The 21,972-nt window shown below is 41.0% G+C and overlaps 1 protein-coding gene across 1 annotated transcript in view; it reads left to right on the top strand.

Annotated features, from left to right (window-relative positions):
* The first annotated feature begins 895 nt into the window (after positions 1–895).
* The window catches only part of LOC308112869 (calcitonin gene-related peptide type 1 receptor-like), a 27,397-nt gene continuing 6,320 nt past the window's right edge, over positions 896–21,972 (top strand). Inside the window, exons 1-7 of the mRNA XM_080468646.1 lie at positions 896–1,015; positions 17,514–17,571; positions 17,686–17,851; positions 19,959–20,066; positions 20,248–20,360; positions 21,194–21,285; positions 21,431–21,560. Of these exons, the coding sequence (XP_080324772.1) occupies positions 966–1,015; positions 17,514–17,571; positions 17,686–17,851; positions 19,959–20,066; positions 20,248–20,360; positions 21,194–21,285; positions 21,431–21,560 (717 nt within the window). The 5' untranslated portion in view covers positions 896–965. The remainder of the gene's footprint in view (positions 1,016–17,513; positions 17,572–17,685; positions 17,852–19,958; positions 20,067–20,247; positions 20,361–21,193; positions 21,286–21,430; positions 21,561–21,972) is intronic.

Below are 21,972 nucleotides of genomic sequence, written 5' to 3'. Positions count from 1 at the left end.
TTTGAACCATTTGAGTATTATGGCAAAGTACACTAAAGATTAGAGTGCTTTACATTATGTCCAACAGTTTGTAGTTGGTTAAACAAAAACCAGGCAATATGAAATAAGTGTGTGCTACTTGGTACAGAAGTTTGATTTTGATCATGCTGTATGTCGTTTTGTTTGCAGGGCTTCATTCTGCAGGATAGATGAGGTATTTTGCAGTTTGAGTGTGTGGTTTTATGAATTGTGTTAAGTACTTTGATAAAATCCAGCCTAGTTTGCAAAATGGTCTTTTAGCAAATGGAAAAAACTGGAATGGCGTACAATATCTAAATACGGACACTGTTCTGCATGGTCCAGCTACAAACAGCAGGTGGCATCGTTGCACTTTTACAGGTAGCAAAGGGTAAATTAAATAATTGTCTTTTCCTCGTAGGCAAGGGAAATGTATGGGCATAGGGTGGCATTCAGACACAAGGCAATTCACACGGCTTTACTAGGAAATCCATTAATATAAATTGATTATGGATTTTAATCTTAAGTGATTAAGAATATCACATAAATAAAAACAAAGGGATTAAGAAAGGCATACAAGGTATTGACTTTTATTGATGGTGAGAACAACTCAATGAGTTTTAGTCACTCACTAAATTCTGCATTTAAAATATCTATGTTTTAGATTAAGACGAATGTACCAATAATGGAAATTATTCACAATTAAAAAAAAAAACTACAAAAAGAGTCGTGATTCTCTAATTGCGGATTTTTTGAAACATACTTATAGATTGTTGCATAATGATTCAGTTTAAAAATTTTTTTTATTATTTTACTTTATCATTAAGGGTTGGGTCCTTTAAGAAGCTGATAGGGACGTGGTGCGTTCACGGTCCTGTTTGACTTGAGTGCTGTGGCAGAGTGGAGTCTGCTGCTCAGTGTTGACAGAGAGGCAGCATGAGACGCTCCTCTGCTCAGGTCGTGCAGGCATGGAAATATCTGCAGGGGGAATCCGTCTGACAGCTCGCTCAAATAAAAGGTAAGCCACCAACTCTCAGCTGCACACACACGCACACACACACACTCACACACACACGCACAGAGGAGTCCAGATGTGATTTATTCCAGAGGTTTTCTGGGATTTCACTTGAGTCTGTTGAAATGCCAGGATGCGAGGCTGCTTTGCACAAGTGGAAAAAGAAGAAGTGAAACACAGAACGAACAAGAAGAAAGTTGTTCACTAAGTAGTTGCACATGTTTAAGCTCACCGGTGATCACTGTGTACTGTGGTACAGCTAAAGGTCATTGCAGAGAAGCCATTGATGGTGTTGGATTTCTAATAACTATTTAATACCCATTTTCCACAATTGCTTATTTGTTTGCACAACATCAAGGATTTGTGCAGGTTGGTGAGGAAGGTCACACCCCGAGCTGCTTCTACAGTTGCAATTCTTAGCAGCACATGAATAGAATACAGTAGAAGAGACTGAGACGAGGATCTACTCACATGTCAAACACACAGCAGATGGCTGACAAGACCTTGGTCAACATTAGGGAGCCCACAGTAGGTCAACATGGAAATAATGCAGTGTTTCGGTGGAAGGCGGGGACGCTTCCTGTCAATTGCAGCACTTCTGAGGCACAGACCGGTTGTAATACAGCAGCTTTTTAAGACATGACCAGTTCTGCATGAATGGAAAATTCAGGGAAAGTGTGTTCAAACAGCTCCGTCGTACAGGTTTACAATCCTGCTCACAGCCACACTGAAGGGGAATCTCCCAAGTGATCTGGCAGCTTGAACACAAACATAATAAAAAAAAAACAAATTAGTGCGCACAGAGTTGCGCATGCACACGTCTGGTTGTGATTGTTTCCAGCAGACGGGATGAGCTGACAGGTGACTTGTTGTTTTCTTTGAGGATTTGCATTTCTCCTGGGTGACGGGCAAGGTGAAAATGCAAACAAGAAGACGCTCGCAGATTTGTGATCACATCTGAACGAGTATATTCGTACTGCCTGCTGCATGCTGCATATACTGAAGCTCTTTTGTGAGCAATATGAAACAGTGTCATTTGTTACACGTTAACACACAATAATATCATATTTTCTCCCCTTAAAGAACCCCAGATTGCCTTGAGAAAATGCTGTGGTCCACCAAGCAATGAGAAGTCTTATAGGTCTGCTTTAGATTCTAGAAGGTGTCTTGTTCTTGTTCACTTTGACTTGTGCCAATGGAATTAGAGGAGGCAAAGCCTTGGTACCCCCTTGTGATATCTGGGCCGCCCTGTACGAGGGGAACCACTGCAATACAAGCCAATATGGTACCCAAAATATATTACAACATAACATGGTGCAATACATATGACTTGACACAATACTGTGTGTTAAATATATTATAAATACAATAGTATATGATGAGTAGATGTTACATTACCATAGTATTGTCTAGTTACTAATGATATGTTATAGATCACTGTACAGCAGTTACCGCTCTATATATGATCATATACTGTGATACTATACGAAGGGCAATTGATTATTCTATTGTTTTATGTTTTTTTGATTTCATCATATAAAAATACCAACATGTGACTTTTTGTGTACTTAAGCATATCGAAGTAGTAGCTCGTCCTCTCTTCTGACTGTAGGGGGCAGCGTTATGACTGCTCCTCAGATTTTTCTTTGAGAGAAGAAGTCATTGAGAATTAAAAGCGAAGCCTCACTCCCGGGGTTAACATAGCTGGCTCTGACGGAAGAAGACTCAACAATCAATAATCACGCGAGAATTTGGTGGGAACAAAAACACTATGGCCAGATTTAATAATGTGATATTTAAGTGTATAGTTTTTGTACTGGTTTGTTTTACAATACAACACAACGCAAAGGAAAACAACTTTCTTTTACAAGAGTCCCCTCAGGAAGTCATGTCCACTTGTTCCTTAGACGTCCCAGGCCCCACCCGGGAAGAACGTGCAAAACAATGTCATGTGATACGTCACAGGCTGAATCAATGATGTGCAATGTTTTGTTGAATAGACTATGATGCAATTAGACATTACATGAAACATTATGATCAATATTACTTCATGTTGAAAACATACTATACAATGTGATTAAGAAGATCACGATACATGTGATACAAATGACACAAATGACATGATGGGCTAAGCCATTCTATACAGGAAGACATTATGTTACCAAGGAAACTGACACAATGGGATTCTATATGGAGTCCATACGATGCCTTGGGAAGTTGTTTTCATGGCAATTTGAAATTACATATGTAATGTTTGGACTCATCACACCAAATAATGTTATTTCTAAATGAAGACATGAATTCTTATGGGTTCCTGTGCAGAGCAGGATAATTCCTCTCATCTTCGTGTCTTTTGAGAGCGTTGCCTTCAGGAACACCCTTTACCCTCTTTACCCTCAACATGGCCAATCTGTAACCCTTACACCTCGAGACGTCATTGTCAGACCAACTCCTTTGCTCGACTTTTGGATATCTGGAGAGCGTGTCTGGGACGTTCTGACTGTGGGTCTGCCCGTGGGAAACTTCCACCATCACCACCCCCACCCCCCACCGTGCCCTAGTGAGGGGTTTTGATTGGAACAGGCTGCTCTTGCCAGGCAGCTATCAGTGTATTAATAGGTGTTTTGGCTGCTGCTTTGCCCCCTCCCCCACCAGATTTCCAGTTTTCATAACACAAACAAGCCAACAAGCCCCCCCACACACACACACAGACACACACACACACACACACACACACACACAAACCTAGTCCCCAACCTTTACTCCAACGGCATGTGAAAATAAACCTGTGCTAATTTTAGATTAAGTCCTCGATCACTGACTTGAGGGGTTGCATGCTGTATGTAAATAGTAGATTTAGGGGAGAGCGGATTGTAGTTTCACTGGATAAAAGATATCTGTGGATCTCAAAGAGTGAGACAAAGGCAGAGATCGTTTATTCCCTGGTAAAACTCATTGAGGGGACTTACTTCAGTGAGATGGATCGGAAACGGGATAGAGGGAGAATCAGGGGAGATGCTTTGACGGTGAACGTGGTGTCAGGCTGACCATGTCTAAGAACTATGTCAGGGTGTGCTGGCTCCCTCACTGACTCATCGGTGGGAGCAAATGTTCAGGCTGTCATCATTAGAACCGGTTCTCAACTTGTTGGTCACTATTAACCCGCAGCCTTGTTGTTGGAGGTCCTGCCGCTGCTTGGGTGGAGGTTGAGATGTGGACTTGCCTCTACACTGTTCATTTGCAGGCCAGGGGACAAAGAAAATTTAAATAAGAAGTATAAAAAGACATAGCATGGCACAGCTCCAAGCTGCACAAGCTATTTTTGGTCCCAGCCATGGGAACATAACCAAGTCCGTAATCAGTCATAGGCGGACAGCTCGGTCACTGTAAATCCCAGCGCCGCTGGTGTGCTGTGATTTACAGGATCGGACGCTGTTAGGAAACCACTGTCCGCAGAACTTAGGCCCCGAAATACTGTACTTTAACGCTGGGAGTAGAAGCAGGGGCTGTCATTCCTCGTGACAAACAGGAACAAAACCACAGACAGAATCTAATAAGACAAATAATGCATTGAATCTCGATGAACTCTCATTCCCAACATGTGTTGAGAACCCTTTTACATTTGAATCTTGGAGACTGAGCACATTGTGTTTGAGCTGTTAAAATGCATCACATCCCAGCCCCTCGCCTGTGGGTACGAGTACCCTGTTTGACCTGTAAATGAACCTCCTCGTGGTCATTGCATAACATGATCTTGTGTGTTGACTTGCAGTTTTTCAAAGTCTTATATCGGCAGATCATTGATGATATGACAGATCTTTAGAGGTACAGCCAAATTTATTTGTACTGTTTGGTGGCTGGTTGTAGGGAACAGGAGCTAATAGAATAAACTTTTATTGCATTTGGAGTGTCCGTTTACATGACAACGGTGCTCCAGGCCACTGAAAACACAACTTTGTGACTCTGCCTCTATGTAAACAGGGCAAAACGCAACTTTTGGAAAATGCTGCTGCTACTACCACGGCCGTAGTAAGTAGTTCCTCTGCACATGCTCAGTTGATGGACAACAAAAGCAATGTTTGCCTCCAGAGTGTCATGACTCCCAGTCCATATTCTCCTGGCACTATAGTTGAGAGTCACCCGGAATATCAATCCAATTTCAATCCATACGAATGCCTGTGTACTGGCCATCGCTAATGTTTAGAGCATATTGTTCATATGTGTGTGGTTTCATTACAAACACAAACTCATTCTAATTACATTGCGTTCCGCGTTTCCGCCGTTTCTGTGTAAACGGACACCGTTTTCAAAACGTTGCCGTGTAAACGCGAAACTTCACTGAAATGAAACTGCTATAACGATGTGTTTTCACTTGAAGGGTTGTCATGTTAATGGGTCCCAGATACAGTTTCTTTTTTCTCAAGGATTGTTTCTGACATTCTTTTTGCCACACATGCTCAAGACTGGAGGATGAATTTGGTTTTATCTCGTAGTTTGATGTAGTTGAATAGTATTAGCTTGCATTTCGATCAGGCAGATGAAGGAACGGGTTGTTTAAAGATGTGACTCCAGCCCAGTTTATTTCCCTTTGTTACCTTGAATAATGGGACACTTAAAACATAAAGAAAAAATGCTTAGTGTGCCGCTGCTGCTTAACCTGCTAATGACAGACACTTTTCTTTTAGTCTGTTTTGTTGTTTCACGTCTCCTTTAATAAAATCACAACAGCACTATTAAACTGGCTGTTTTTTTTTCATGATAATAGCTATATTTTATTTGTTTTCCGTGTCCTTGCATATACTGTTGTTTTATTGTAGTTGCTGCTCGACTCATGAATACCATCAGTGTTATTCCTGTCAAGCTTTGTCACAGCAGATGTTTGATATGTAAGCTTAAGTAAAGTGAAGTGAAAACTGGCTTGACGTCCTATTTCACCAGCTGGAATGTCCACAGTGCTTTCCGCTCATGCTACATATAAATGATATTAATTGCACAGATGCATCGTTGGCCTAACTACCACAAATGAGAAATTCCCACTTCCTGTTCATGAAAGCTTGTTATCACTAAAATGGTTATGACATCTGCATTGCCTCTAATTGTTTTCTGAAGTTATTCCAGTTTAATATACCTGCATTTTCTCTCTGTTTCTTATAAATGTTCATGCAGCTATTATTGTAAAAAAATTTCAGGATATTTGCCAACCGTGCAGAGAGCCAGTGGCACGATTTTCAGTTTGACCACTTTTGATCTGATTTCTTCTGGTTACCAAAGGGATTTCTTTCTCATTCAGAGGACATGACAGTGTCGGCCGTGCTCCCTCACTATGAAAGTCCCTCCATGTCCCTTTGTGTACATGTAACAATGGCTTATTTTTAACTTATTGGCCTCTTTAGAAGTGCACAGGGGAGAAGAATGCAGGAAGTGGTTGCAGGATGACAGAGGAAGATAGTAACGTCCCCCTCAGCCTTCATCCTTCCTCCACCTTCCCTCACAAGCGGATGCGGTTTTCGTTGCCGCTCGGCAGTACAAATAAATAGATAGAATCTGTGAGCAGATCAAAACACACACACATGCATTTTTATGTATAGAGTTACTTGTGGGGCCACCTTACCCTTCAGTACTCTTGAAATAATATAGTAATACACACACAGGCAAACACACACACACACACACACACACACACACACACGTATATTACTACTTATGGGGCCCACTCACTGATATATTATTACATTTATCTTCGTCTATAACCTGATCTCAAACACAAGTGCCTAAATTTCACCTTAACAGGTGCAACTGTAGCCCTGAAATATATCTTAATGTTCAAAAAAACAAAAAATAATAGTTAATTTGTGGGGTCCATAAACAGAACGTCTAATTTGGGACCCCGCAAAGGGAGTAAAACGAGGACATGCAAACGTACACATGTACACACACGCACATATCCGGGGTCCCAGGAGAGCTGAACGAGGAGGGAGCTCTGACAGTTTGACCTATAAGACGGTCAGCCGGAGCAGCTCACTGGAGGGAACTTGAGGAAACTGTAGAGGCCTCGATTCACTCTCAGGGCTGAACTCTGAACTGGAAGGCTAACAAGAACAGAAAGAAACAGCCAATGAGTCAAGAATCACTGCGATGCAACATGAAGTGAGGCTGGGATTTGGTTTCAGACACAATGTCAGCTACATTCTACACACAATATTAACGGCTGTTGGTAACAAAGTAAATGGAATCATATATTGTATTAGAGTATTTATTTCATCAAACACTCTAATTCGGTTTGAATTCATTTCAGAATAAAAATGTTCTTGCTCCCCTACATATGATAATAGGTTCTGCATTGTATTACATATGATTTAATGGTATATATGTTCAAAAAAACCCGATATGATTAACAGCCCATTGGTAAAGATCACAACGGATTTCACAATTTTTCCGTTACAGGCCCGACACTGATGGTGAGCAGGTTGTACTTCACTTCTTTCTACGACTGGTGACCGTTATTCTGTTACAAACACAGGAGATGGAAGTGCTTTGAAACAAGGAACAATGTGGGGGGGAAAAAACCCTACTTTCAGTTAATGTGCACTTTTTAAAATGAGTGTGCATGGTGCTCACACGTCTGTGAGATTTCATGATAGTCTTTCATTATTCAGAAGTGACAGTAGTGCAGGTTTCTCTGTAATAAGGTACCGGAGTGCCCTTGATACACTTTTACATGTATGCTGCGGGAGCCTGCCGCTATCTCATCTACATAAATTGAAAAGTACATCTCTTTGGTGTTTTATCTTGAGGTCAATTCATCTTGTTGGGAAATAATTGTTGACAACAATTAACATTTAGTGTATTTTAATGACAGTTTTCAAACTCTTGTTTTGAGCTTTGTTGCGTCTAAAAATTTAACCAAATCTTCAACGTGTTCTTCTTACACAAATTGAAATAAATACTATTCCGACATTTGTCCCACAGAGCTTTTTAGAAGTCATTGACTCCTGGACACCACGTAGAAATCATTAGAGATGCTACATCAGGACTTCCATGCTGATTTCCTATTGGCCGCCATCTTTTCTACAACTTTGTCCCACTTATGGTCGATGCTGGAGCCAATCCGAGCTAAATATTGTTGCATACAAAGGACCCAAGGTGCAGACACAGGATCCAAACAAAGGGGATCTTTAATGAAGATAAAATAAGAAAAATCTGAAGAGTTTCTCAGAAAAAACAAGGAAGCAAACCCGGGTCCAGTTGGGCCAATAATTCATATCAGTGATTTACACCAATGAATCTTTGCTTCTTGTATTGTCTCAGAATATCTTTTTTAAGCCCAAATATATTAAATTGTCAACAATTTCACAATCCAGGCAACATTTCAGGAGAAAGATCTTACAGCACCCATCTTTTTATAATGTCGAACATCCCCCACCCCCGACCAGTGTCATCTGGTGGCCTGTCGGAGGCGCGTCATTGGTACAGAGGCGCTGGACTCAGTCTAAGTTTCCAACGTTGCTGTTCTCTACGATCTGCTATGATGTGTTATTTCCATAGGAATGCATCAGCAAAACAGCTCCATAATCTTTTGTATTTGACCATATGTAGTCATGTTTCGGCAGAGCGTGTGAGTGTGTCTATAGGATCCTGATGATGACCTCACTCTTACGTCGCTCCACTAGTATTTTTCACAGGGATCTGAGGACATCTTCCACAGTTGTTTTATTCACAATCTGCTCTTTGTGGGGTTTAATGTACCGTGCCATTTGGCTTCCACTGGATCTCCCTAGTGTTTCTGGTATTTTATCTTATCACTGTCAAACACTCCCATCTGCTCCACAGCTCTCAGTTCTCTTGATTTGTATGTGTTTTACTTACCTTTAAAGGAACCTAAATTAATCACACAATCATATTTCTCCTTTGCTGTTGGCTGCGGCGGTGAATTTCCTGCCAGCTATTTCTCCTTTGAGCTTTTTTGTGTTTTTCATTCAAGGTTTCAGCCCAGGCTTTTGTTCTGATGGATCTGTGTGTCTGTGTTTTCTCATTGCTTCTCTAGAGAAATAGCTTCCTGTCATGGCGTCCATTGAGACAAAACATACACACCTCTATTGAAATCTCTCTACCCTGCAAAAGTGCGAAACTGAGAGGGAGAACACATGTGTCAACGATTTGACTGTGATCATGAAAGCATGTTTCAGATTATTCATAACTCAAGCAATACTGACCCTGGTGGTTGGGACAGAATTCTGCTTTGCGTCACGTCCGCATCTGCAGCCAATTTCAGTGGGCCAGTAAACCTAAATCTGGTATCGTACAAGAACAATATTTGGGTTTCCCATCGTTCCGGCTAATGAGCCATGATCCCATGGGTGTAGTGAACATCGCCATGTGAAAGAATGACCCCGCTCCCCATCAACTTCAAGACTATTCTGGATGAAACAGTGCCGAGAGAAAATGTCATGTTTCAACAGACAAAAAAAACTTTTCTCATTATTCATTCAGCTGAGGTTTAAAAAATGAGGGGAAAGTCGGCGGATTGTTTTTTTTTTCAGCTTGTATTGGCCTCCTCAGGAGAAATAAGTTTGCGAAAGCTTTTCTTACATCCACTGTCCTCTTCAATATTGCAGTAGGATTCAAATTGTGGCTTTTAAGTTTCAAGTTCACTCCTAGTTCATAATCAACTTTAAGACCATTTTTTTATATCACGGTCTATTTGATATGAGGCAGAAGTGAACCAATTGTTGGGTTAATCTTTTTTTTTTTTTTTGTTGCACATTGTTCCGATCGCTTTGCCTTTATGTTTGTATGCTTATTTAGTTTTTCCGTTCACTTTATTGAACAGCAAAAACTCGTTTAGCATGAATGCAAAGTTACTAAGAACCTCCTCTTGTTGATAGAGGGAGGCTCCTCTGACAGAAACACAAACGTCAGATATTCTTGGGGGATCCTCTTGTGACATTTTCAAGTTCGTACCGTCCTGCACACAGCAAACTGGGTTGTCATGGCTCAGTTTATCTCATAGTCTTCCTCGCTTCCCACTCCACAGCCTCAAAGATTTATATAAGACGAGAACCTTGGAAAAAAAGCTCAAACAGTACCATTGTGCGTGTTGTATGAATGATATTTTCTTCTGTGTTTTACTGCTGGCTGTATAGAAATATTAGAAAATGCTCTCTATAATTTCATATCATCACTTCAGAATGGCAAAGAGCTTATACAGCGATCAGCCAAAACATATATAACACACAGATAAACAGATAAAGTGAATATCAGCGTATGTATTTTATTGTCATAGCTGTTCGTGGGATTTATTTTTAGCACCAAGGGAACTTTTCAATCTCATTAAGATGTTGATTTCTAAAAAAAAAAAAATGGTTCTGACTCGTTTAAAACATAAGATTTCAAAACAATCGATGATTACATGCCCCCAAAAAATAGTCGCGTGTGATTTTTACCCAGATGCTGTTTTGCTGCAGTGACCCAGGCCATGTGTGGGAATAGCTCTCTGACGCAAAAGTTCCTACGGGGGTCCCATTCCACTACTTACCACAACTCCCTTAGAGGACTGAGATGATCTGTTGCTGATATCTTACCGCGAGACAGCACAGCATACTTTCGCTGTTTTAGTGGAATCCACGCCTCAACAGATCAAGTTCTGCTTTGGCAGCAAAAAAGGGTTTCTACGAGATATTTGGCTCCTTGGCGACCTGCTGTAGCCAGTCCGTGTATATTGTGAGCATTTCTGCTGTGCGAGTCTTACTTCAACTACTCAGAGAACTGTCCCGGGAATAACAACAACAAAAACAAGACTTTTCGCTCTTCCACAACATACTGACACGACATAGAGTTAGTGAAATTTAAAAATGAGGTTTCGGTGACGTTAAAGAGGGTTTCTGTGGGCGGGTTTCTTCAAATGACCAGAAGACGGAGAGCCGGCGAGCTGTTTCTCTTACGTTTCCTGACTAAAGGCCCCTGCATACTCCCTTTTGAACCCATAAGAACAAGAAGAAAATTCGGCAGTGACGTCAGCCAGCAGCAGAAAAAAAAAGCTTTTTCGGCAGGACTGTTCATACTCCGATAAGAAGCTGCCGAACTCACAGGCCACGCCCCCTCGCAGCAGGCACAAGTCTGTGAAGCGGCGTTTAAACTTTTCAACAGCACAGTTTATTTCTGGCCTCCAGTGCTTTCAGAAATACGTTTCTCTGAACTTTTTCAGTTATAAAAAAGTTTTGGTCCGGGCGCGATGTTAGTCCAGTTTTAACTACAGGAGCTGACAGCTGTTCGTGATGCGTTCAGGTGCATCACGTCAGCCTACACTCCGACATTTTAACGAGCTGCGGCGCTCGTACAGTAGCGCTGTTACAAGCTAAATATGATTAAAATATTATCGATAGTCATGAGCGAACTAGAACACGCATGCGCAGCACACGGCAGTGCAGAAGTTTCGGCGGTGCGGCTCCTACATAGTTCGGCCAGGGCGGTTGGCGCAGCCGAAACAAATTTGTTCGGCCAGAAGGAGCTGGTCGAAGGAAATGACGTCATTTTGTTCGACAGGACCCCGCACTGCCGAACTTTCGTCTTGTTCTTATGGAGGATGAAGAGGCCTTGAGTGATAAAACCATTACAGCTTCTTCCTTTGACAGATATGCCACATCTGAATTGCAAATTGAAATGATCATTCCTTTGAAGTTTTCCAAAAGGCATTCTGGGAAATGAAGGAGGCCGTAATTGATTTAGAAGGAGAGGCAGTTTGAGGAAACGAGGCTGTTAAGAAGCAAATGAGTGAATTCATGTTGAGCTCGCTGATGAAAGAAGAATCTGTGGTTGTTACGGGGTTTAGAGTAGGACGACCACATGATCACACCATATCTGAGGCTTTAGTTCAGACTAACGATGACTCCGTCTTCTTTTTTATGTTTATTATGCCTGTTTTCAGGCTGGAAATGCAACTCCAGAAGGTAAAGACGGATAAGAAATCTCTTTTGGAGGCAAATCTGTAGGGATTTCTGTTCATAATACAGTCGTGGTCCTGTTGTGTGTGCATGATGTCAGGTGAATGTCTCATAATATTATTCAGCATTGCAATAAAAATATGAGTTGTTAATAATAGAAATATTCAAGTTGATGTTAATATATTTGTGTATTTACATTTGTCATTCTGAATAACGTTTTTTATTCCCGTCAGCAGCATTCCAGACGAGAAGCAGTTGGTTGTCTTTGGTCCTTTTGTTTCCTTTTTTTGTGATTTTCGCAAAATAGGGACAATTGATTTCATATTCAGAATCCTGTCATTCTTATTTGGCAGAGCAGGAATCCACAGTGCCTGGAAATATAATTGATCACATTTCAGTCAGCCTTTTGCAATATGTATATTGCAGATGTTGCTATCGTGATAACAGTGAAGGTGTGATATTCTGTGGACACCTTGCTGAATCGCCAGAAATAGCCTACATACCACAGCTCATTGTTTTCCCCTGCAATTTAAAGAATATGAATCATGCTCAGAACTTTGCTAAATTCTTAGAAAAACATCCAAGGATATTTAATGAATGAAGACCTCTTTGGATTTTGTGGAATTGATGTTTTCACTGACAACAAAACGGCTCAATAGTTGGAGCTCCTGTGTTTGTACGACATGCAGACCAGTGTGCATGTGCACTGGAACTGTTTACTACGACTGTGGTGATGGAGCCTGAGTGTTTTCAGAAAGTTGTGTTTTCCCCCATTTCCAAAGACACAAAGTTTGAGCTTTTTCATACAGATACGTTTCCAGTGGCTCTATGCCCCGACACCCAATACACAATGAAAATTTCGCATTTTCACTTGAAAATGTCACGTAAACAGGGCCTTAGAGTTACAGCAGTTTTTTTTTTATTTATTTTTTTCAAAACACGATATTTTATCCATCTGCACATTAAGATAGGAACTGACTTGTTCAGAACGTTCTGCAAATTTTAAAGTGTGAATTTGTGTCAGCACAATACGACTATAAACCCTGAGGTGGCTATAGGATCAAAAGACACAGTTAGGATTTTTGCTTCTGGAATTGTGTGGAACAACTCCGGAAATTAAGTGGAAAAACGTCAGGGAACAAACATAAAGTCTTTGAGTTCTATATTTTGAATGTGTTTGTCCCCGACAGTATCCAATCAGACCATTTCCTGTAACTCCACTCTCCATTTAACATGGTCTCTTGTACTCACAGTGGAAGAACCAAGAAAAACTCCTCCTGACGCCATTCTGAGGAATTCTTGTTCACTATAAAGTTCCTGTAGCTAATGTTCTGCTGCTGCTGTCTTTGCGTTGACTCACACGTGCAGTACGCTGCGTGTTCAGGGGGTCGTGGTCTTGCAGTTGCTTCTTGCAGACGACCAGACGTTACATTCCAGTCTGACAGCGACGGCTCTCAGACCCTCTAAACATCAGGCCGGAGAAAGAAATCTTGAATCCTTTAAAGGAATAAACCGAACCACTGGCTGAATTATCGGCAAGTAGATATACACAATTACATATTTTATTTGTGGCTTGGATTACTTACTATTCATAGTCTAGCATAGACAATGTAAACCCCCTGATAAGGGGTTATAAGAAATAAAGATGGATGGAAACTGATTCAGAGATGAGACAATTTCAACATTATATATCACAATAACTATGAGTCAAAGTAATCCCAGTTACTGATATATTTACAATATTGTGCAAATGATGTCTGAATGTTCAATAAGGAATCAGTCAACAGGTAGAAAATAGCTTCTTGATAAAATATCGTTTAACATTCATTTCAAATATTCCTAATGCATCACAGCATAACATGTTCAATTACCTCATTTCCCCCTATGTAAAGGTGCTTTTTGTCAATTTATTTAAAAAATCATTTATATTTCTCATTCTGAATCAATCATCCACGCGAACTTGAAAATAAAGTTAATAAAGGTTTTTCTCGGCTGTACATTTGCAGAAGTGGAAGCATGTTTGTAACATTTCTGTTCAAATTTCCTATTAAAAATTATTGGTAAAAATGTTATTCTGACATTGGCTCTGATAACCTATTACACGACAGGGACATCATTGCATTATGGGCTTTTATTCCATTTAAAATGGCTCAGATTATCACTAAATTGGCCATTATGACATTATTAGCTATTACATGGATGAATTTTTCGGTGGGATTTTAACTTATTAGTGGCATTGATAAGATAAGTGAGCTTGTGTTTGGAGGGTCACAGGTTCAAATCCCAGGTTAAAACTGGGGGGCTTTGAGCAAGGTCCAAAAAATACAGCTACCAACCATTATAATTTCATTTTGTGCGTAGATTATTTGTGTGTAATTATAATTAAAAATATCTCAGCATCCCGACTTGCTAAAGTAAGAAAGATAGAGAGAGAGAGAGAGAGAAAGAACGTGAGAAAAAAAAGCGACGAATGCAACAGCCTTTGTGTTCGATTCCGCAAACAGAGACTATGCTTGCTACGAACTGACAATTGGCTCAACGATCGGTGTTTATTGGTGACAATGGTACTGCCAGGGTATTAGAGTCTGTGAGCGTCCTTGGGCTTACAATGTCCTGATGGGGAACAATACATTGTCGAGGCAACTGTGTACATAACAGATAGGAAGGCATCCATTGTTTGATTCTTGATGAATTGGATTGTGACTCAAACTGCACTGCAAGGAAAAGTATACACGTCTCAGTTTGAAATACAATGCAGCCAAGATCAGGAAAGTTCTGCATAAGTTTTGCTTGAAGGACAGACGGGAAGCTTTAATGCACAATATAAATGTCCTGCTGGTGTGTGTGCCACTACATGTGTCAATGCACCAGCCAGTTTCACTATTACGAAACTTTTTTCTTTTTTTTTTTTTTTACTAATAGATGACAGTCACCTGGAATAGCGATCCAACTTCATTGATCGTACGGATGTCTGTGTCTTCATCATCGTTAATGTTTATAGCTCATGTTTCCTGTGTGTGGTTTCATTACAAAAACTACCAACTGCACCAACTCATGGCCGAGCATGCTCACTGTGTCCTTCAGGTAGGTTAAGTGACATGGAAATATTCAAGAATTACAAAAAAAAAAACAAGAACCTACATAAAACAACCAAATTGATAAATGACCTAAATAACAAATGTGATAAAGTTAGAAAGTAAATGTGTTCAAACAATCATTAATAAAAAAAAAGACATAATGGACCCAAATATAAGTTTTTTAGCTTTAGTCTGTCAACATTCTAATCATGTAATGAAACATGGAGTTCTTCAAGGACGTATTGTTCCGTTTTTGTTTTGGGTTGAACAGCATTTTGATTTTCATTTAGAGTAGAGGTATAGTAGATTAAAAAACAGTATACTTTATTAATCCCAGGATAAGAAAAAACCTTATAATAATACTTTTATATGCATGTTGTTAACAGTCAGAGATCATGAAACACGAAGTATGTCGAGACACTATATCTATAGCAGTTTTTACATCCAACACTTTTCAAGTGCTTCTAAATTTCCTCAGTAACTTAGAAATAAAATAATTTTTATAGAAAATGATTCTGGCCACAGGATATAGACAGACTATGAATAATAGGTGCAAAAAGACCCAAAACAAGAACTAAAAGAAGCACAATGGCAAAATAGCTACACTTTAACTATTTAGTGGATCCCATTTCAGAATGTTTGAGTGCTAATTTACCTAAATATCAGTGTGTACTTCGCCTCGTAATGCTTTTGTGAGCTCAGAGCAACAACTGGCCTCCGTTTACTGTAACTGTTAGCTGTCATCAGCACTTTCGCAGTCTGTGGATTTCCGCCTCCACATCATGAGTCAGTGCAGACTTCACTCACAGCCCCGATGAAGACAAAGAAAAAGAAGTCGTCTTCATTCGTCACTCATTCAGTGGTGCAGTGAAATCGGTTCTCTGCAATGGACCCGTCCCCGAGGAGCGGAGAGCGACGGCTGGGCAGCTTCCAGGAGCTTTTCGGGTAAAAGGCTCTCGCTCTGGGACCCTCAGCGGTGAGACTGGAAGCCTCCGGTCTCAAATGCACTGCTGCTCCTTCCTAGTGTCACCACAGCAGATAATGTGATATGCATGTTTGATGAGGAAGGGGGGGGGGGGGGGGGGGGGGCACAGCCGTGACCTTGGGATTCAAACCCCGGACAAGCTGAGATCCCTAACCACGAGGCCACTACTCCCCACTCATGAATTTCCCATTGCTAAACACGGAGAATGTGTTTTCTGCACATGTTTTCAGAATTGCCTCTGTGTGTCGGAGTCGGTGGAGCCCTGCTCTGCACCACCTCTGCACGTCACTCCGGCAGACAACAAACTTCATGCATGAAACCAGCGAGAAGACACTCACAGCAACATCTTTTATTTAAATGCATGGTTTGAATCAAGAAATCCCGGTTATGTCTCGGGTCTTCCCCTCGTGAACTCTTCAGCACATGCTGCATTTGATTTATAACATTTTACTGGTTTCCACTTATTTCTCCATCTATTTTTCTCAAACGTTTGATTATGTTGACCTGCTGGAGCGGCACTTCACTTTGTTCATTTTTTTTTAAGCGAGTTCGTAGAGGTCGGGAAAATGGCTTCATTACTGTAATCATTGTGAAACATGAAACATTATCACTCCGATGCAAAAATCCATCATGTTCAAAAGTGAAAAGGTTCACGTGCTTTGAAAATGTATCACATTGTCACATGAGTCATATTCACATTTTATCATCACACTTTATTACTTTATTACCTTCATACAACTTTAGAGAATAAAAAAAATCACCCATCCAGTGAAAGCAGTTTTGGAGATCTTGCTCAATGGGGAATCGAACCAGCAACGTTCTAGAAAGACTGAGAATCTTCCACTTGAGCCAAAGTCGCCCCAATTCTTCATACTGACGGGTCATTGCTTTGGGAATCGAACCGGCGACAATCACACCCCAAGTTCTCTCGACTCTAGGCCTCACTTAAAATTACTCTTATTATTTCAAAAACTTAATTCCGAAAATGACATTAAGACTTTATACAAAAATGTAAATCGATTAATGTAAATCGATTGTCTTGAGTATCAATAAACATCAAATGAGTCGTTTCACACCAGAGTGTAAGAAAACTTACCTAAATGTTTTGTTTTTATTATTAATAAAGAGAATAAATGCTATAAATGTCAGTGAGATCCTTCTCATCCCTCCCACCGTGCTCTCTCTCTTCCATGTATTTACTTTCACACACTCGTCGGTCCTTGTCGCTGGTTTGCTCATTAAAAAAGCGAAACCCTGAAGGGAACTCGCTGCCCTTTGGGCCACAACTAATAATAAACACACATATCTGTGTGCCTGGTGGGGAGGAACTACTCCAACTTCCCGTCCTGATGGATGAGAAAATACACATTGTAAATAAAGAAGTGACATTCACACGTAGAAGGTTCAGAGGACACCAGAATAAATCTCCTGGCCATAACGATCACATGCGATACAAACCTTCTCCAACTGAACTGTCTTTGTCCTCCTTTCCGCCACAGAGACATGTGGAGGATCCTCACACTCTCGCTGGTCGTGACGCTGGCCCTGGGCGCCGAGGTGAACTCACGTCTCTCACATTGGTTGTTTGAAAAACCTAAATGGTCATATTACACCTCAGTTAGGAGATGTTTGAAAGTCTCTGATGTGTGCCTTCCGTGCTGGGCGTCTCAGTCGCAGGATGTGGGATCTCTGGTGGCGGTCGACGAGGCCGAGGTGGAGGAGCAGGAGAACTTCAGCGACATATCGGCCGTACTGGGAAAGTCGAGACGCCAGATCCTGGCGGCGCAGTTCGAGTGCTACCTGAAGATAATCCACGATCCTCCACGGACAGACGAAGGTAACGACAAGGTCCCTGCTGTCATGAAGTGATTCACAGCCCCCCCCCCCCCTTTTTTTTTTTTATGTCAGCAAATATCATCAAACCACTTTGATCACTTAAACCATCAGAACCAAGTGGAATAACTTCCTGTTGGCCAGTCTAACTGGTATTCTACAGAGCATGGTAATGACTGTATTACTAGTTTCTACAGTTTACAGTTTGAACATTGCGACATTACATTATAAAATCTGACTCAAGCTCATGAAAACAGCAGTGTTACATATTAACTTCACAACAAAGGGAGACATTTTACCTACTAATTCCTGTCTGGTGTGACAAAAGGGGATTGTTTATTTTTTTTTTTATGAGGAAAAAGTCCAAATGATATCCACTTTCTACACTGCGTTATTTATCCACCTTGGGGCCGCCGAGGGCTATACAGTCAGACACATTCAATAATCCCAAGGATCCTCAGGGAGAACATGCAAACGCCACACAGAAAGGCCAGGACCGGAAGCGGGGGATATTCTAAAACCATGCGATCCGATCGAAGGCGCTGCGGAGATTTCAGACTGGAGAAAGACCAGCGCAGACAAGACAGAGACGAGAACAGAGATGACCTTTAACAGACAGAGCAACAAGACATCTGATATGAGAGACAGGAAGAAAAACACACACACCTCCCGCCACATGAAACAGAACCGCAACATGAACACAGACCAGAGGAAAACAGGTCAAGATGTTGATATAATAAGACCTAACCGACACCTCAGTATAAGCTTGGGCAAATAACATGAACTAGAATCAGACATGAGCAAAACCGTTAATGACCAAGAAGACAACAACATGACACTAGCAACTAGGAACACTGGGAGCACATGAATAGAATAGAATAGAATAGAATAGAATCGAAGAGAATCGAAGAGAATAGAATAGAAGAGGATAGAAGAGAATAGAATAGAATAGAATAGAAATACTTCATCAATCCCAGAAGGAAATGAACCATAAAGACAAAACAAAACACCAGGAGGGATTCTGATAACTTGTACTTTCTTCATTTAATAGATTTAACGCAGACAGGTTCACACCACAATGTTCTCAAGTGAAAACACAAACATTTTGTTGTGTTTTGGGGGTCCATTTACACAACAGCCACTGAAAACGCTATTTTTAAAACGGCTCGCACAGTTGGAACTTTTAAAGTTCCGTCGCCATGGAAATGCTGATTAACAGTGTAAAGCAGTTTGACGATACTGAAGCACTGAAAGGTGTTAACCTATCAACCAGTGACATTTTCATTGATTCTGATCTGAAGTGTAATTTTACAAATCTTAATGAAAACTCTGTGCAGCCGATTAGGTACCTCATGTCTTCCCAACATTTGAGCAGCTCTCGGTGGTTGAGAATATTCTGGTTGTGTAACCCATCAGCAGTTTCCAGTGTGTGGATGAAATACAGAAAGAGAGAGGAAGTGAGTCTGAAAGAGAGGAAACTTGGCCTTTGTCTCTTTCCCAGTGACTGTTAGTCCCGCCCGTTCGGTACTTGACGGCCTTTCAAATGTTATTTTGTGCGCCGTCTCCCAAAATGCCAGCGAGCAGCCTGGTACCACCTGATTTCCGTCTATTGTTGACAGGCTTAGTGTGGGTCAGCTGCAGTCCGACACTCATTTTACATGCTGTGTAGTTTTCTGCCTACGTTGACTAGATCATTAATATGTCTCCTCCTGCCGGCTGGTTTATTAAAAATGGAAAAGCCTCCCTAATTTTGTTGCAGTTCTTGTTTCTTAATAGGAAAATGTGCTGAAAAAGAAATCAGTGGGGTCTAAAACACACCAACAGCTACAGCTATTTCTATATACTGTATATGTCAGACATGGACAACTGGTGCTCTGCCTTATTTGGGCCCCTGAGACAATCTTCACAAATCACAATGCAAAGAAAGTGATATTCCTAACCTTCCACCTGTTTGGCGACATATAATAGCTTTATTTCATTACAATCTCCTGTGAAAAGTGATGATCGAACTGGCAAACCCCCTAATAAAAACGGTTTGTGTTATAAGCTGTGTCCAACAAAAACACTCAGTGTCTGCATGCCCAATGTCATGTCCCTGCTGCCCCCCGCAGGCAATTACTGCAACCGCACGTGGGACGGCTGGCTGTGCTGGGGGGACTCGGCCCCGGGGACCGCCATGCAGATGTGCCCCGAATACTTTCACGACTTCGACCCCGGAGGTAGTAGATACACACACACACACACACACACACACACACACACACACACACACACACACACACACACACACACACACACACACACACACACACACACACACACACACACACACACACATACCAAAGAAAACACAGATACTTTCCCTTTCCGTGTGAGTTGATCCATGCTGTACTTTAACAGAAAAAGTTACCAAAGTGTGTAATCCTGATGGCCAGTGGTTTTACCATCCAGAGAGCAACAGAGTGTGGTCCAACTACACCCAGTGTAAGGCCTACACAGAAGACAGACGCAAGGTACAAACTGGGACAAAAGAAAATATCACAGTTCTGGCCCTTATCGCTTGAGAACAGTTTGCTGTAGAAACTGTAAAGTCAGAAATTGACTGTCATTGCCTTAAATAGAGATTAAGTTACGTTTACGAGCTGATCCTGCGAATTTGCATGTTCACACAAAGGGTTTTGGTTGGCGTACATTTTGAGCGCAATCAACCAATGGAGAAGTATGGTTCATCATGGAGTAATAAGATGGGCAAACACAAAATTAAATGTGATTCTAAGATGTTTTAAATCACATTAAACATGAGAATATTCAAATATACTTCTCTCTGTATTTTATGTGACGTGTAACTAATGCCGGGTTTTCCAAGACAAACTATGATAGTTTGTCTCAGCATGACGTTGAAAATACTACAAACTGATAAATCTCCACGTGTTTTTCCTTACGTTTTTAGTGGGACAGTACCATGATTTAGATTTTCAATCTGGGATAGAAAGTGAGAAAAGGATAGACGGAGAGCAAAAATCAGACAAACGGAATCTCCTCGCAAAGTTGATTACTCATAACAAATCTGGGTTCATAGATAAATAGATTTGTGCATCGTCTTGCATAACAATGGACGTTAATGGAGTGTTTCCTGGTAATATTCCCTATAGGAAGCGTGTATAATGTGAAAAGTATGGGTCCCAGGACAGAACCCTGTGGAACTCCATGGTTAACTTTAGTCTGAGTTGAGTCGTCATTGACATGAACAAAGTGGACTCTTACTGCTGCATTATATAGACTGTACAAGCACTGTACCTGCCTCGTGTGTTTATATTTCTTCCCATTAAACTTGTGTGTTGTGCAGTTTGCCATCAGCCTGTACTGTCTGGCCATGGTGGGTCACGGGCTCTCCATCGTCTCCTTAGTCATCTGTCTGATCATCTTCTCCTACTTCAAGTGAGTCAACTGAGAATTTTCTCTGTATAAAGCCAGGTATTTTATTTCTCTTGTGTGACACAGAAGAAACCTAGAATTATCATTCAGATTGAACATGAGCTGAGCTCATCAGTTGTGGTCCGTTTTGTTTCTGTCTCTGTTTCAGGAGTCTCAGCTGCCAGAGAATCTCCCTCCACAAGAACATGTTCCTCTCCTTCACCTTGAACTCCATTCTGACTATCATGTGGCTCTCCCTCACTGTGGCCAATAATGAAGTCATCAGTGACAGCAACCCTGTGAGCCACTGAATGACACTTCTGTCTCGTTACCTCGAGGGATTTTAGTGCCACTGGCTTCCTTTCTCAACATTTGAATGTGTTGCTGACACCACCAGAAAGTCTGTCCTTTAGATTGTTACTGGGAAGAAAAGAAAACATGAAGACCTCTCTATGGAAGAGGGTCAGGGCCACTAGGAAAAATATAATGTGTCTTAGAAACATTTTAAGTCAGAAAGTGTAATCAAATTTACTGTAAAATTTACTGTTAACACATGAATGATACTTTTTCCTTATAATTCATAGATCTTGGAATGATACAGGCATAATCAAGTATATTTAATACCATAGTAATATATATATATATGTTTGACATATATTCATGTGTGTGTGTGTGTGTGTGTGTGTGTGTGTGTGTGTGTGTGTGTGTGTG

This window comes from Lipophrys pholis (assembly GCF_963383615.2).
Source record: "Lipophrys pholis genome assembly, chromosome: 8".
Taxonomy (NCBI): Eukaryota; Metazoa; Chordata; class Actinopteri; order Blenniiformes; family Blenniidae; genus Lipophrys; species Lipophrys pholis.
The sequence above is the reverse complement of the archived record's forward strand: the minus strand, read 5'-3'. Positions and strand labels throughout refer to the sequence as shown.